We start from the raw sequence: 12,899 nt of genomic DNA, 5'->3' as shown, positions 1-12,899 counted from the left end.
ACCGGCAGAGGTAGAGGAACGTCATCAGCAGAGGAACATCACCGGTAGAGGAACGTCACCGGTGGAGGAACGTCACCGGCAGAGAGGAACGTCACCAGCAGAGGAACGTCACAGGCAGAGGAACATCACCAGCAGAGGAACGTCACAGGCAGAGGAACGTTACCGGCGGAGGAGCGTCACCAGCAGAGGAACGTCACAGGCAGAGGAACGTCACCAGCAGAGGAACGTCACAGGCAGAGGAACGTCACCGGCAGAGGAACGTCACAGGCAGAGGAACGTCACCGGCGGAGGAACGTCACCGGCAGAGGAACGTCACCGGCAGAGGAACGTCACCAGCAGAGGAACGTCACAGGCAGAGGAACGTCACCGGTGGCGTCGGACAATGATGAAAAAGAGTACCCTGTGCTTTAAGAGGTGACTCCAAGGGGTCCTGAGAAACATTCAACATTCTACTTCCTTCTGCCCGAGTCAAAAGGGAGAAGCAGGTGAAGGGAGGAGGCAGATTAAGATGGATTTGTAAGCCTGGAGACACGCGAGACACGCCTCGTGGAAGCTGCACCTAATATGTTCTTCTGTACCCTGTGTGGTTTATCCCAGGCTGCTGCCTCCAGCACTTGTCTTCTCAGCGGAGTAGATACCGAGGTCAGGACCTAAATACACCGGCTCTATCTAGCCTACTGCTGAGCTTAAAACTGAGTCTGCCTGCCGCTCTCTCTCTCTCTCCCCTAACTCCCATCCTTTCTGCTGGTTCCGACAGTGTCCTTTCCTCCTCTGCCTCTCTCTCTAGTCCAGGGGTGCCCAAATTCTTTCCCATGAAGGGCCAAAACTCAATCTGGGTGGAGGGCCAAAAATAAACGTTGTGGAATTACATTAAAATGTATTGTGTTTTATAGAAAATTAACATTCTAAATCTAAAATAACATTTCAATATAATAATCTACTTTTTATCTGTTTGGTAATTGTAATAATTTGCAATTGGTTATATATGTTTAAAAAAACATCTGCATTTGTGGGGAGCTTAAACATTTAATCAGTAAACACCCCGTTAAAAAGCGCAGCCCCAAATTGGTCAGCACTGCTCTAGTATATATGTAGTAATATATGTATTTCCTTATAGTGGCGGACGGAAAAGGAAGAAACTCACTGACAATGTGTGAGGCTGACACAGGCAGACCTGGCAACCCAAGACGAGCTAGATCTCCATGCTTGTGAGCGAGGTCAGGAATTTTTTGTTGTTGAAAAAAACAAGTCAAATATACATACCCCCAAAGAAAAACAAGTCAGTGTCATAATACAGGAAGTGAGGACGTTCTGCCTTCAAAATAAAAGCAGAAGATTCAGTCAAAATAATTATATAAGTAATTAATTTACTCCTGAGTAAGTCTTCAATATATTCTCTGGGGGGTAAAATATAAAAAAGGAGGAAGCATCACTATGGCTTTTCTGAAATTGAAAGGAAACAAATGTGAAAATGCTGAAATGTCGCCATTTGTGAGAATTGTTATGCAATTTTCAGTGGATATTTGGATGAAAAGAAGCACTCGCTCCTGTGATCGCTTCATAGCAGGTGAACATCAGGTGGGATGATGTCTGTAAAGCACAAGGTGACAGTAGGGCTGCAACTTTCATTGTTGATCAATCTGTCAATTATTTTCTTGATTCATTGATTAGTTGTTTGGTCTATAAAATGTAAGATGAAATATATTTCTTTTTTTGTCCAACACCCAAAGATATTCAGTTTACTGTCATAGAGGAGTAAAGAAAACATTCACATTTAAGAAACTGGAAGCAGAGAATTTTGACTATTTTTTCCATAAATATTTACTCAAACTGTTTAATCGATTGTCAAAATAGTTTGTGATTAATTTAATAGTTGAGAACTAATCAATTAATCGTTGCAGCTCTACGTGTAGTTATCTCTCTCTTATCCCTTCAAAATCAAGGTGGTGCATAATATCATCTTGTCTGTCTAACAAGGCAGATGTTGTCTAACTGCCCGCAGGCTGTGAGGCCTTGTTGTGGAAAAGGTGCTTATGAGCATGAAGACCATACAAGCAGTGACATATTATTGCTTCATAACGTCCAATAACTCAAATCATAGAGTGACTTGTCACCACACAGACACATTCTACCCTCCGCTGTCCAAGCAGAGACACACTAGCTGCTGCTGCTGCTTCAGCACCACGGACAGAGACACAGATAAGACAACACTGGGAATGGAAGTGAAGGATTGTATGGAAATGGTTGGGAAGCCCTGCTCTATTGAACAATGTTGTTGTGAATATTTATCTGAGAAGGCCTACTTTCAAATCACTTTTATTTCATAAACACCACGAATGAAAAGCCCAAAGCCCAAAATAACGTCCTCTAATGTTTTGTTTTGTCCACAACCAAAAGATGTTCATTATTCAGTGTACTCTCATGCAGGAGTAAAGAAACCTGAAAATATTCATATTTAAGAAGCTGCTATTTTGACTTTTTATTTTCTTAAAAAATTACTCAATGCGATTAATCGATTATTAAAAGAAATTAATAGTGATACAGTAGGCGATTAGTGTCATAGTTGACAACTAATGGCTGCAGCTCTATGACAGAGCTGATTGAATGTGAATTGAGAGTCAAATTGAAGGCGGGAGCAGACGGAGACAGTTGGCGTGTGATTTTGCAGAAGGCGACACTAAACCCCTCAAGCTGCTGCTGAATACTTGCCAGTGCTTCAGCATTGGCCAGTGTTACACTTTGGAGTGGAACAGTCTCTAAACAGTTGTGTGTGATGATGTCACTGCCTAGCTGTCAGTGCTTAGCTATAAAGCCTGCCTATCCATTTCTATGTTTCACCCTTACTAAAACTATCATATAATGGGGTGGGTGTGTCCCCATGACAATATTATCACAATACCAGTACTTAAGTCACAATACAATATTATTGTGATTTTAAACAAATATTGTGATTTATGTATCACCTTTTTATCAACTGCAAATTATGGCCCCAAAGGAAGAAACTTTGAGATCAAGTTTCCACTCCAGTCTGTTCTAGTGTTGTCACGGTTTTCGGTACTTCGGTACTTAGTCGGTACTACATTGTTTTCGGTACCTGTTTTTGCATGGTACCGAGGGTATCGATTTTTATTTTTTATTTTTTATTCAATAAACAATACTTGAGGGCTACATGCCACTGGTGTTGCACTGTCTGCACTCACTGCCATACAGAGTTGAATGTAAGAAGTAAGCAGAAGCACATTGTTTTGTTTTAAAGTTGAAGGCTACATGCCATTTGTTCATTGGAAATGGTTGCATACTTTAATAAAGGAGAATATGTTGAAGAAATATCAGTCTGTTTTTTTTACCGTGGTACCGAAATTGGTACCGAGTACCGTGGAAATTCACTAGTACCGGTACCGACTACTGAATTATTGGTACCGTGACATCACTAGTCTGTTCATCTCACTTCAATCATTTTTATAGAGACAGTCGGCATGTGTGGGAACGCCCACAAAATGTTAAACGGCTGGCGCGCGAGTGGGGTAAAACTAAAAATAAAATATATCTCAATGGGCTGACTCACCAAAGGATGGTGCTGCCACTGCTGCGGCTCTAAACTACAGGTTTGGGGGTTCTAGAGCAGAACACAAGACATCTGCTCAGATGTGCGTTTACTGCGGTGGTTAAATCCCCGATCGTGTCTGCCTGGGCTGGGCTATCAGCTAAATTCTAACTTTGCTGAATGGATAGAACGGGGGATTTACCCCACCCTGACCACGCCCCCAGCCAGGCTGAGCCAGCTAACCCAGCGTCTATTGTGGGCGTTCCTAGAGCCTGTATGGGCGTTCCCAGACATGCCGACTGTCTCTATTGCAGCAAAATGGGATTGTCAAGCAGACAGACTGACCAACACTGTCATGATTTTACTTGGCATTCATGCAATAGAGACACTGTGGAGCATCATTCAGAAACCACGCCCAAAATGGGGGAAAACAACACCCCCCCACCCCCACCCAAATCCTGGCGTTCTCCTATGGTCGTGTGTTGCACACAAAGATCATATATACGGAAGATGAACACTCCAACTTACTTCCTTGACAGCTAGATCCACATTTTTCTTCTCGCCAATTCTCAATGGCTTCCTCGTTTTGCTCGGGAGTACAAAAAACTTTAATTGGCTTTTTTTTTTTACATTTGTTGTCTGCGCATATATATATATATATATATATATATATATATATATATATATATATATATATACATACATACATACAGGTATATATATATATATTTTTTTTTTATAATCGATTTTTGACACCCCAGTAGACTGCGATCGACTGGTTGGACACCCCTGATATAAGGCGTATCTAATGCAATAAAAGCAGGCTTGTAATTGAAGCATGGCAGGCAGTAGCTGCATGCTGCCGTGCCTGTCTGAACTGCCTGGTGGCTGGACCTGGTTTACACTTGTAGATGCAGCCAATAGATTGTTGTCAGACGGCGTCATGATTGTGTAGCGGAGGGCAGCCATGCCTGAAGCCTTTTAAGCTCCAGATATCTCGGCACAGCCTCGGAGGATTGTGTCTTGACAGAATGCTAAATGTTTGGTCTGTTGAATTGGAAAAAGGGGTTCAAATGCAATCTGCTGTGAGTGGGGGGGGGGGGGGGGGGGGCGCAGGCCGCCCGGCGCTGCTGTCTGTGTGGATGGAGGTCAGTGTAGGGTGAGTGTGTAAAAAGATTGGGGCCTGTGTGTGGAGCCTCGCAGGCATGAACGCCTCCCTTTGTCCGCCCGGGGTAGAGAGACCCCCCCCTGCCTCCAATCCATTCCCCTACACAGCAAACACACTTTGGGGCGGTGAAGAGATGCTGATGCGACAGCCCTGCAGCGTGGGGGAGAAACCTGTGTACATCCGGTGTCAGAATGAAACGTTTATTTATTTGAAATCTGGACCGAAACATATTTCTACCGTTCAAAACAGTTTACAAAAACTTAGAGATGTCACAATATAATATCGTCCCACAATATATCGCGATATCAAAATGTGACAATATGTATGAGATGAAATCTCATATGGCGAGAAAAAGAAGCTGAACATGGTGGCACTGATCTGCATCTGATTGCATGCTCGCTCTCCTTTCCATTGCTTTGTTTGAACAGACGAGGGACGTTACAGACACGGAGGATGAAAATGGTGAAATTACTCAAATTAGCGTGGAGGATGCCCCCTCAACTTACAAATCGTTCGCAAAAAAATATTGTTAAAATATCGTATCGTATCGTTATCGTGAACCCAATATTGTGTATCGTATCGTATCGTATCGTTACCGTGCCAAAATGATCACAAAGTATACATTTTGTTCTCATTTTGAATTGACAACGAACATGCCTCCTGCGCGTCGCCATTCCTCAAACGCTAGCTGGGTATTAGAGAACTGCAATGATTAATCACTATCAAATGAATCACGTATTTTGATAATCGATTCGGTTTGAGTCATTTTTTTAAGAGAGAAAAAAAGTAAAAATTCTCTGATCCCAGTTTCTTAAATGGGAATATTTTCTGGTAAACTGAATCATTTTGGGTTGTGGACAAAACAAGACAAGATGTCATCTTGGGCAACATTTTCCACCATTTTCTGACATTTTATAGACCAAACAATGAATGAATCAATTAATCGAGAACATTTTTTAATAATCAACAGATTAATCGATAACGAAAAGAATCATGAGTTGCAGTTGCAGCCCTACAGGGTATGATGGTGTTTCAAATAGCACTGCTATTCAGAGGTTATACATCATGATGAGAGTTTGTATAAAAACGACTGGATCGCGAGACCAAGTCACTCAAGTTCCGCAGCATATTTGTTGTTGGCATTGTTAAAATGCTACATTCAACCAAACCAACAATCCAAAAGTCTGTGAGCTCCTTTGTGCTCACGGTGTCTCCTTACAATCTGTGTTTCCATTGGAAAGCAACGGCTCATTTACCCCTCACAGATTAATTGAGGCAATTGATTGGCTGGAATAATCGCCTTGCTGGGTAACCGCGTGCCCTAATGAGATGCTAATTGAAAAGTATCAACGAGCGAAACAGTGTGTGGGCAGGCGCAGACTGGAACATTCTGGAGATCAAATAAGGATTCGCAAACTGTTTGTCTTTCATTACTTTCTGTTCTCTTGCTATATATATATAGTCCTCTCTTACTTTCTTTTCCCTCTATTCCAACTCACCCAGTGATGTGGTGAATATTCAATTAATCGCCAACTATTTCGATTTCAGTATTTTTTTAAGAATGAAAAAAGGCCAAATTCTCCGAGTCCATCTTGTTAGATGTAAATGGTCTGGTTTCTTCGACTCCTCTGTGGCAGTAAACTGAATATATTTTGGTTGTGTGGACAAATCAAGACATTTGAGGACATAATCTGGGGCTTTTGGGAAACACCGATAGACATTTTTCACCATTTTATGACATTTTATAGAATGACTAAGTGATTAATCGAGAAAGTAATTGACAGATCAATCGATAATTAAAATAGCCGTTAGTTGCAGCCCTACTCTGAAATTAAATCCTGTCCTCAAAAGACCCCTATCCTCACATAACTCACCGGCTTAATGCTGCTTACTGTGTGTGCACATTATAAATTCAGCTCATAAAGATTTATGACAGTCGAAAAGGTGGGTGACCCCTATTCTGCAAATACACAGGTGGTCAACTCCTCTGCATCCCTCAATGTTACCTGGATATCATCCATCACAGCTTGGTCAAAGACTTTCTAGGTTACACTTAACTCTGAACTTTGCTAATTATAGTGTGCAGTGCACTTGATATTTTAACACTGTAATAATAATAAAGTACATAAGTCTGAGCAGAGCACACACTTCCCTTGTTTTAATAAAATCATTTTTCTCCCGCACTAACTAGAACACTAACACACCATCGATCACAAGTAAGGATGTAACGATAAGCGCTTTTAATGATAACAACCGTGATCAAATTCCTTACGATAACGGTACCGTTTCAAATTTTCATTATCATTAAAACCGTGGTACCGTGATTACAGTGCTTTGAAAAACATGGTAAATACGGTCCGTCATCAACCAAAGATGGCAACCGTCTCCCAGATGCAAACGCGCAGCCTTGGAGAAATGATTTCAGTGAGTGTATCAATCCTTTTTGGGTCTGAGTTTTCAATATAAATGTTGGTGAAAATGATGTCTGTGAGTGTATTAGTACTTTTTGAACATTTTCAGCACATTTTAACAAACCGTGATAATACTGATAACCGTGATCATTTTGGTCACTATAATCGTGATGTGACATTTTCATATCGTTCCATCTCTAAATCACAAGCACATAACCTAATTTAAACCACACAGTTTCTTTCTGACAGAAATGGTCAATGTGGCGATAGCTTACCATGGGGCAGCGTACACACAGTCTTCATACTCAGGGGAATTTAGCACAAGGCAAATACACATGTTGGAGGTAGGGATGCACAATATTGGATTGTTTTTGCCAATATCCGATATGCAGACATTTTCCAACTCTTGTGGTCGATTGCTGATGTCGATATATGGGCGCATTTTCCCCCAGCTAACTTCAGAGAACATCAAGTGTCTGTCGTGGAATTAACACATTATTATACCTACTCTTATCATGATGGCCTACTGGCAGATGCAGACCTAATACAAAGCTTTTCAAAATGTACACATTCATTGAGCAAAATATGAAAACTACTTCAGCTTATGTAAACCCCCCCCCCCCCCCCCCCCATTTTTAAGATTAACCCTACTTAAACAGGCTTGGATGATATTGCCCTGTCATATTGGGCCGATGACGTGCCAATATCACTTTGTATCTCTGCTGCTGTTGATTAATCACGTCATGTTGGGAAACGGGGGAGAGAGGAGAGTCCGTACCCCGACACCAGAATTTCATTTGATCAATTAGGTGAATCTACTGGCAGGCTGACAGACACCAGAGATGTCACTCTGTCACTTCACTTCACAACGCTAACTCAGGCAGCGGCACCCGGAACAGAGTGGTGGGTCTGTTTCCCCTCAACACAGGCAGTGCGCTTCCATAAGCCTATGGGACCAGGCAGGCAGGGGCTGCTGAATCTGATACACAGCACCTCTAAAAGGGGAGGAGCAGAAGTTGGCAGAGGTACAGCAATGGATCAGACACTCGCTGCCTGCTCAAGGGCACTGGGGCATTATTTAGCCCTGCTGGCACTCACCTCCACCCACCACCCACCACCCCACCACCCCCCCCACCCACCACCCTCCACCCTACCACCCCCCCGCACCTACGCTTCATTTCTCCACCCAGGCAAACTCAAGGCTGTGCCTGACCGCCCGGCGCCCGCCGGCCCACACATCTGCCCCGAGCTGACAGCGCCGCATCTGTGGAGAGTGGCGGGCCAAGAGCCCAAGAGGACAGGAGAGCCGGTGTTACGCCGGGTTTGGTGACCCATCAGATTCTGTGACCTGCAGCACTGGAGAGCCGGTGTTACACCTGGTTTGGTGACCCATCAGATTCTGTGACCTGCAGCACTGGAGAGCCGGTGTTACACTGGGTTTGGTGACCCATCAGATTCTGTGACCTGCAGTGGAGAGCCAGTGTTACACTGGGTTTGGTGACCCATCAGATTATGTGACCTGCAGTGGAGAGCGGTGTTACACTGGGTTTGGTGACCCATCAGATTCTGTGACCTGCAGCAGTGGAGAGCCGGTGTGACACTGGGTTTGGTGACCCATCAGATTCTGTGACCTGCAGCAGTGGAGAGCCGGTGTTACACTGGGTTTGGTGACCCATCAGATTCTGTGACCTGCAGCAGTGGAGAGCCGGTGTTACACCGGGTTTGGTGACCCATCAGATTCTGTGACCTGCAGCAGTGGAGAGCCGGTGTGACACCTGGTTTGGTGACCCATCAGATTCTGTGACCTGCAGTGTGTTTAGGATGGTTAGGTTTTAGGCATGAGGAGCGAGATGACTTAAGGTGCTCTTATGCTCGAGCAAAGCTCCGTGGGGGTGGGGCCCCGCGAGTCTCCGTAGTCTCCGTGCAGACCTCGCGCTGGGGCAGATGCCATTATACTCAGAAAGTGATCAGCATGTATTGTACAATGGTGAGAACAGCCAGTGAAAAGTCGCAATGAAACGCTGTGCAGTACTGAGTGCGCTTTCACTCTCAAACGACCGCACATCAGCACATGAAGGACTCACCAAACTTGTTTTTACTGAAAGCCGTTTTTACTACAGCCCTGATAGCCTACTACTCTGTGCTGCTTTTAATCTCTCACAATAATGCTCTCAACACAACACATTTACTTGGTGAAATTACTAAAAACGAACAGTTGCAAATCTAAGTTTATAGCCTACCACATGGGTCAAGAAATGTGGCAAAAACACAGCTCAGTGTTCAGGGCTCAATGGTTCAAGTACGGCCATGTTTGGAGAGAAGCTCGCGCTGTTAGAAAAAAAATCAGGCAGAACGCGAGCGGCCGCTGGAGCTAGCGCTTAACCACGGCCAACAAATTTACATCATATGACGCGCCCGCCCCTCGCGCCCTTCACGGCAGGGTGAGCATAATTCAGCCTTTAGCCTGGTATCCAGCCCCTATGAAAATATTGTGATATTTTGTGATTGCTTTTCTGTATGCTTTGTCTTCTACTATTGGTGTGACCGCTGTGCTGCATACTTGCACTTACAGATGTAACGGTATGAAAATTTCACATCACGATTATCGTGACCAAAATGATCACGGTTGTCATATTATCACGGTATTGGTAAAAAATTGCTGAAAATGTTCAAAAAGTACTGAGAGACTCACTGAAATCATTTTACAACGTTTTATATTGAAAACTCAGACCCAAAAAGGATTGATACACTCACTGAAATCATGTCTCCAAGGCTGCACGTTTGCATCTGGGAGACGGTTGCCAACTTTGGTCGATGATGGACAGTATTTACCATGTTTTTCAAAGCACTGTAATCACGGTACCACGGTTTTAATGATAATGAAAATTTGAAGCGGTACGGTTATCGTAAGGAATTTTATCACGGTTATCATTCAAACTGGTTATCGTTACATCCCTACTTGCACTAAATCAAATCCCTCATTTGTAATCTGATTACTTACTGTGGCTATTGAAGTGAATCTGGAATCTGGAATCGCAGTTTTCACCACTTAACTGCAATTGATAGGTGCTGGATACCAGGCTAGTAGAGGTGGGTGGGATTAGGGTCAGAATATCAGGGTCACAGAATCTGATGGGTCGCCAAATACGGTCTGACCGAAATCTGCGACCGCCGAAGTGTCATGTGACCACAGAGGCCGGGTGCTTGTTGCTGGCTACAGTACAGTGGGTGCGCTCACATATTCTGACGGCTGCTGTCAGAAATGGTGAAATAATTGATACTTCAAAGCAACGCGGTCACACATTTCAGTGTAACACCGGGCGGCGATGGCCGTGATCCTCCGTGTTGGTTCACAGGACTCAAAGTGCATCAACTGGAGGCTCTAGTGGAGGATCTAGTGCTGCTGCACGAAGAGGAAGAGACTGCATCTGAATGTTGCTCTGAATCCAGGTACAGACTGAATGGGAATACGAAAGGAAAATGGTAACTTCCATCTACCAACTGACATCACCTCTGAGGCCATTTACACCTGGTGTTAACATGCGTTTTCTGCCATCAGATTGCAATCAGATTGTATTCTATCACTTCAGCCTGATTCCATTTACACCTGGCGTTAACATACGTTTTCTGCAATCTGATTGCAATCTGATGGCAGAAATGGTTGTCCTCTCAATCCGCACAAAGTTGCTGTATCCAGATTGAGAGGACGCATTGCATTTACACTTGTGTTCAATGTGTACACAATGCATCCACCTCCGGAGGTGGTTTGGCCGATCAGATTGCAATCCTTCTTCAACGCGTTTTGGGGGCGTTTACACCTGGCATTTCAAGTGATAAAACACAATCTGATTGCAATCTGATCACAGAAAACGCATGTTAACGCCAGGTGTAAATGGCCTCTCTGTCACATTGGGATCAGTCAGCCACTGATCAGAAGCATAGAGAACACTGAACACTGCAGCGCGGCCCCTCACAGAACGGCTACAACCTAGAATCATCGGTTCTCAACACGGGGTCCAAGAACCACCAGGGGTCCCTGAGAGGGTTCCACGGAGTCCCGACTCCCCAGCAAACCGATGAATTGTTGATGAACATCAGACATCACCATTATTTAATTTACAAGACCATTGATCATAGGTTCACTGCTATCTCTACCTAAAATACAAATAAATCATGGAATTCTGGACAAAATCATATCGAACAATAAAACAATATTCTCAGATGATTTGGGTCAAGGAGACAACATCTCATCAAATGGGGATCTAATGCGTAGTAAATCAGGGGTCCTTGGTATGAACAGGGTTGAAAATCACTGGCCTATATAATGGGCTGTTATAACCATTGATTACATTGGCTACATCAAAATACATAACCCGACCATGTAAAGGCTATCACTTTAGCCAATGACCGAAGATTTAATATGTGTATATCCAAATGTGACAATGACTCTGTTGGTGTCATGAGACAGACAGGTGGACATGCCTGGACTGAATGATAGATTGATCTATTCATTGCACAGACCTGAATGAAAGAAGCATAAAGCCACAAAGTATTCAGGCAGTGAAAAATATAATAGGGGAAAAACACATTAGTTGACAACGACATGATCAGCATCACCCTATAAACAGCCTCTCTGCTGCTCTCTGTGATACTAGCCCTGGCTGTTGTGCATGGTGTGAGCAGCCAGACAGGCATCAGCTGTGCCCTGCTTTCAGACACAAACACAAACACCCAAAAACATACTGGTTCACACGGCGAGGCGCGGCGGCTGTCACACCTACCGTTCCCGGCGGAGACGTGGTTCTCCAGCTCGGCGTGTCCGCCGGCGGCGGCTTGCTTATTGGTGGAGGCGCCAAGTTGCATGCAGAGTCCCATGTAATGTAAACTCCCCAGCAGCACCCTGAACGCGCCCATCTCTCTTGTTGGTCTTAATTGTCTCCTGTTTTCCTCGCTTGCTTCCCTCACATCGGGTGTGGAGCGACGTTTACACGTCGACAAATGGGGTTTCTTCTTAGATCCAGGTGACTTGTTTCAGCGCGGAAGGAAGGTGACTAGATAGCCTACCTGTGTGTGAAAAGGAAGAGGCGGAGAGAGAGAGAGGTGAAAAGTGGCCGCAGCTTCCCTCAGCACCAGCGGACTGACTGTCTGTGACTGGCTCTCACGATGCCGTTCAGCCCGGCTCTACATGCGGCGGAGGGACACTCTCGGTCTCCCAGTTGGGGGAGTGCCGCGGCTTGCAGTGGGGGGATAATCAATTATAGGCGGAGTGATATGAAACAGTCATTAAACTTCTCATGGCAGAATTTTGATCAAAACGGCGGAAACACACGACACTGTAAATAATAATAAGAATAATAAGAATAAGAATAAGAATAAGAATCATGATAATAATAATAATAAAAATAATAATAATAACGTTAATAATAATAATGTAACACCCGTCCCATTTTAACTTGTTAACTATTTACATCCTGATGTCTAAATGAATTTTAGCCAGGGCTACAATAATAATAATAATAATCATAATAATCATAATCATAATCATAATCATAATCATAATCATAATCTCACCTACACAACCTGGATTTTCTTTCTCTCTCCTGTGGCGTATGATTTTTATATGCACAAATACATTTCATTTTCTTTCATTATCTTCAAACACTTGAGATGTGAAACATGACTTTCCTGTTAAAATATTCAAAGAAACCTTTGACAATCTTGTTTAGACTAACAAGATTGTCAAAGGTTTCTTTGAATATTTTAGGTGGAGGTATTT

The 12,899-nt window shown here is 43.7% G+C and overlaps 1 protein-coding gene across 1 annotated transcript in view; it reads right to left on the bottom strand.

The window, feature by feature from the left end:
- Nucleotides 1-12,037, bottom strand: part of LOC310794869 (V-set and transmembrane domain-containing protein 2-like protein) — a gene marked incomplete at both ends in the record, with an annotated part of 79,568 nt that extends 67,531 nt beyond the window's left edge. Inside the window, one exon of the mRNA XM_083656916.1 lies at nucleotides 11,905-12,037. Within this exon, the coding sequence (XP_083513042.1) occupies nucleotides 11,905-12,037 (133 nt within the window). The remainder of the gene's footprint in view (nucleotides 1-11,904) is intronic.
- Nucleotides 12,038-12,899: the final 862 nt, after the last annotated feature.

This window comes from Poromitra crassiceps, assembly GCF_964638095.1.
Source record: "Poromitra crassiceps genome assembly, chromosome: 20".
NCBI lineage: Eukaryota > Metazoa > Chordata > Actinopteri > Beryciformes > Melamphaidae > Poromitra > Poromitra crassiceps.
The sequence above is the reverse complement of the archived record's forward strand: the minus strand, read 5'-3'. Positions and strand labels throughout refer to the sequence as shown.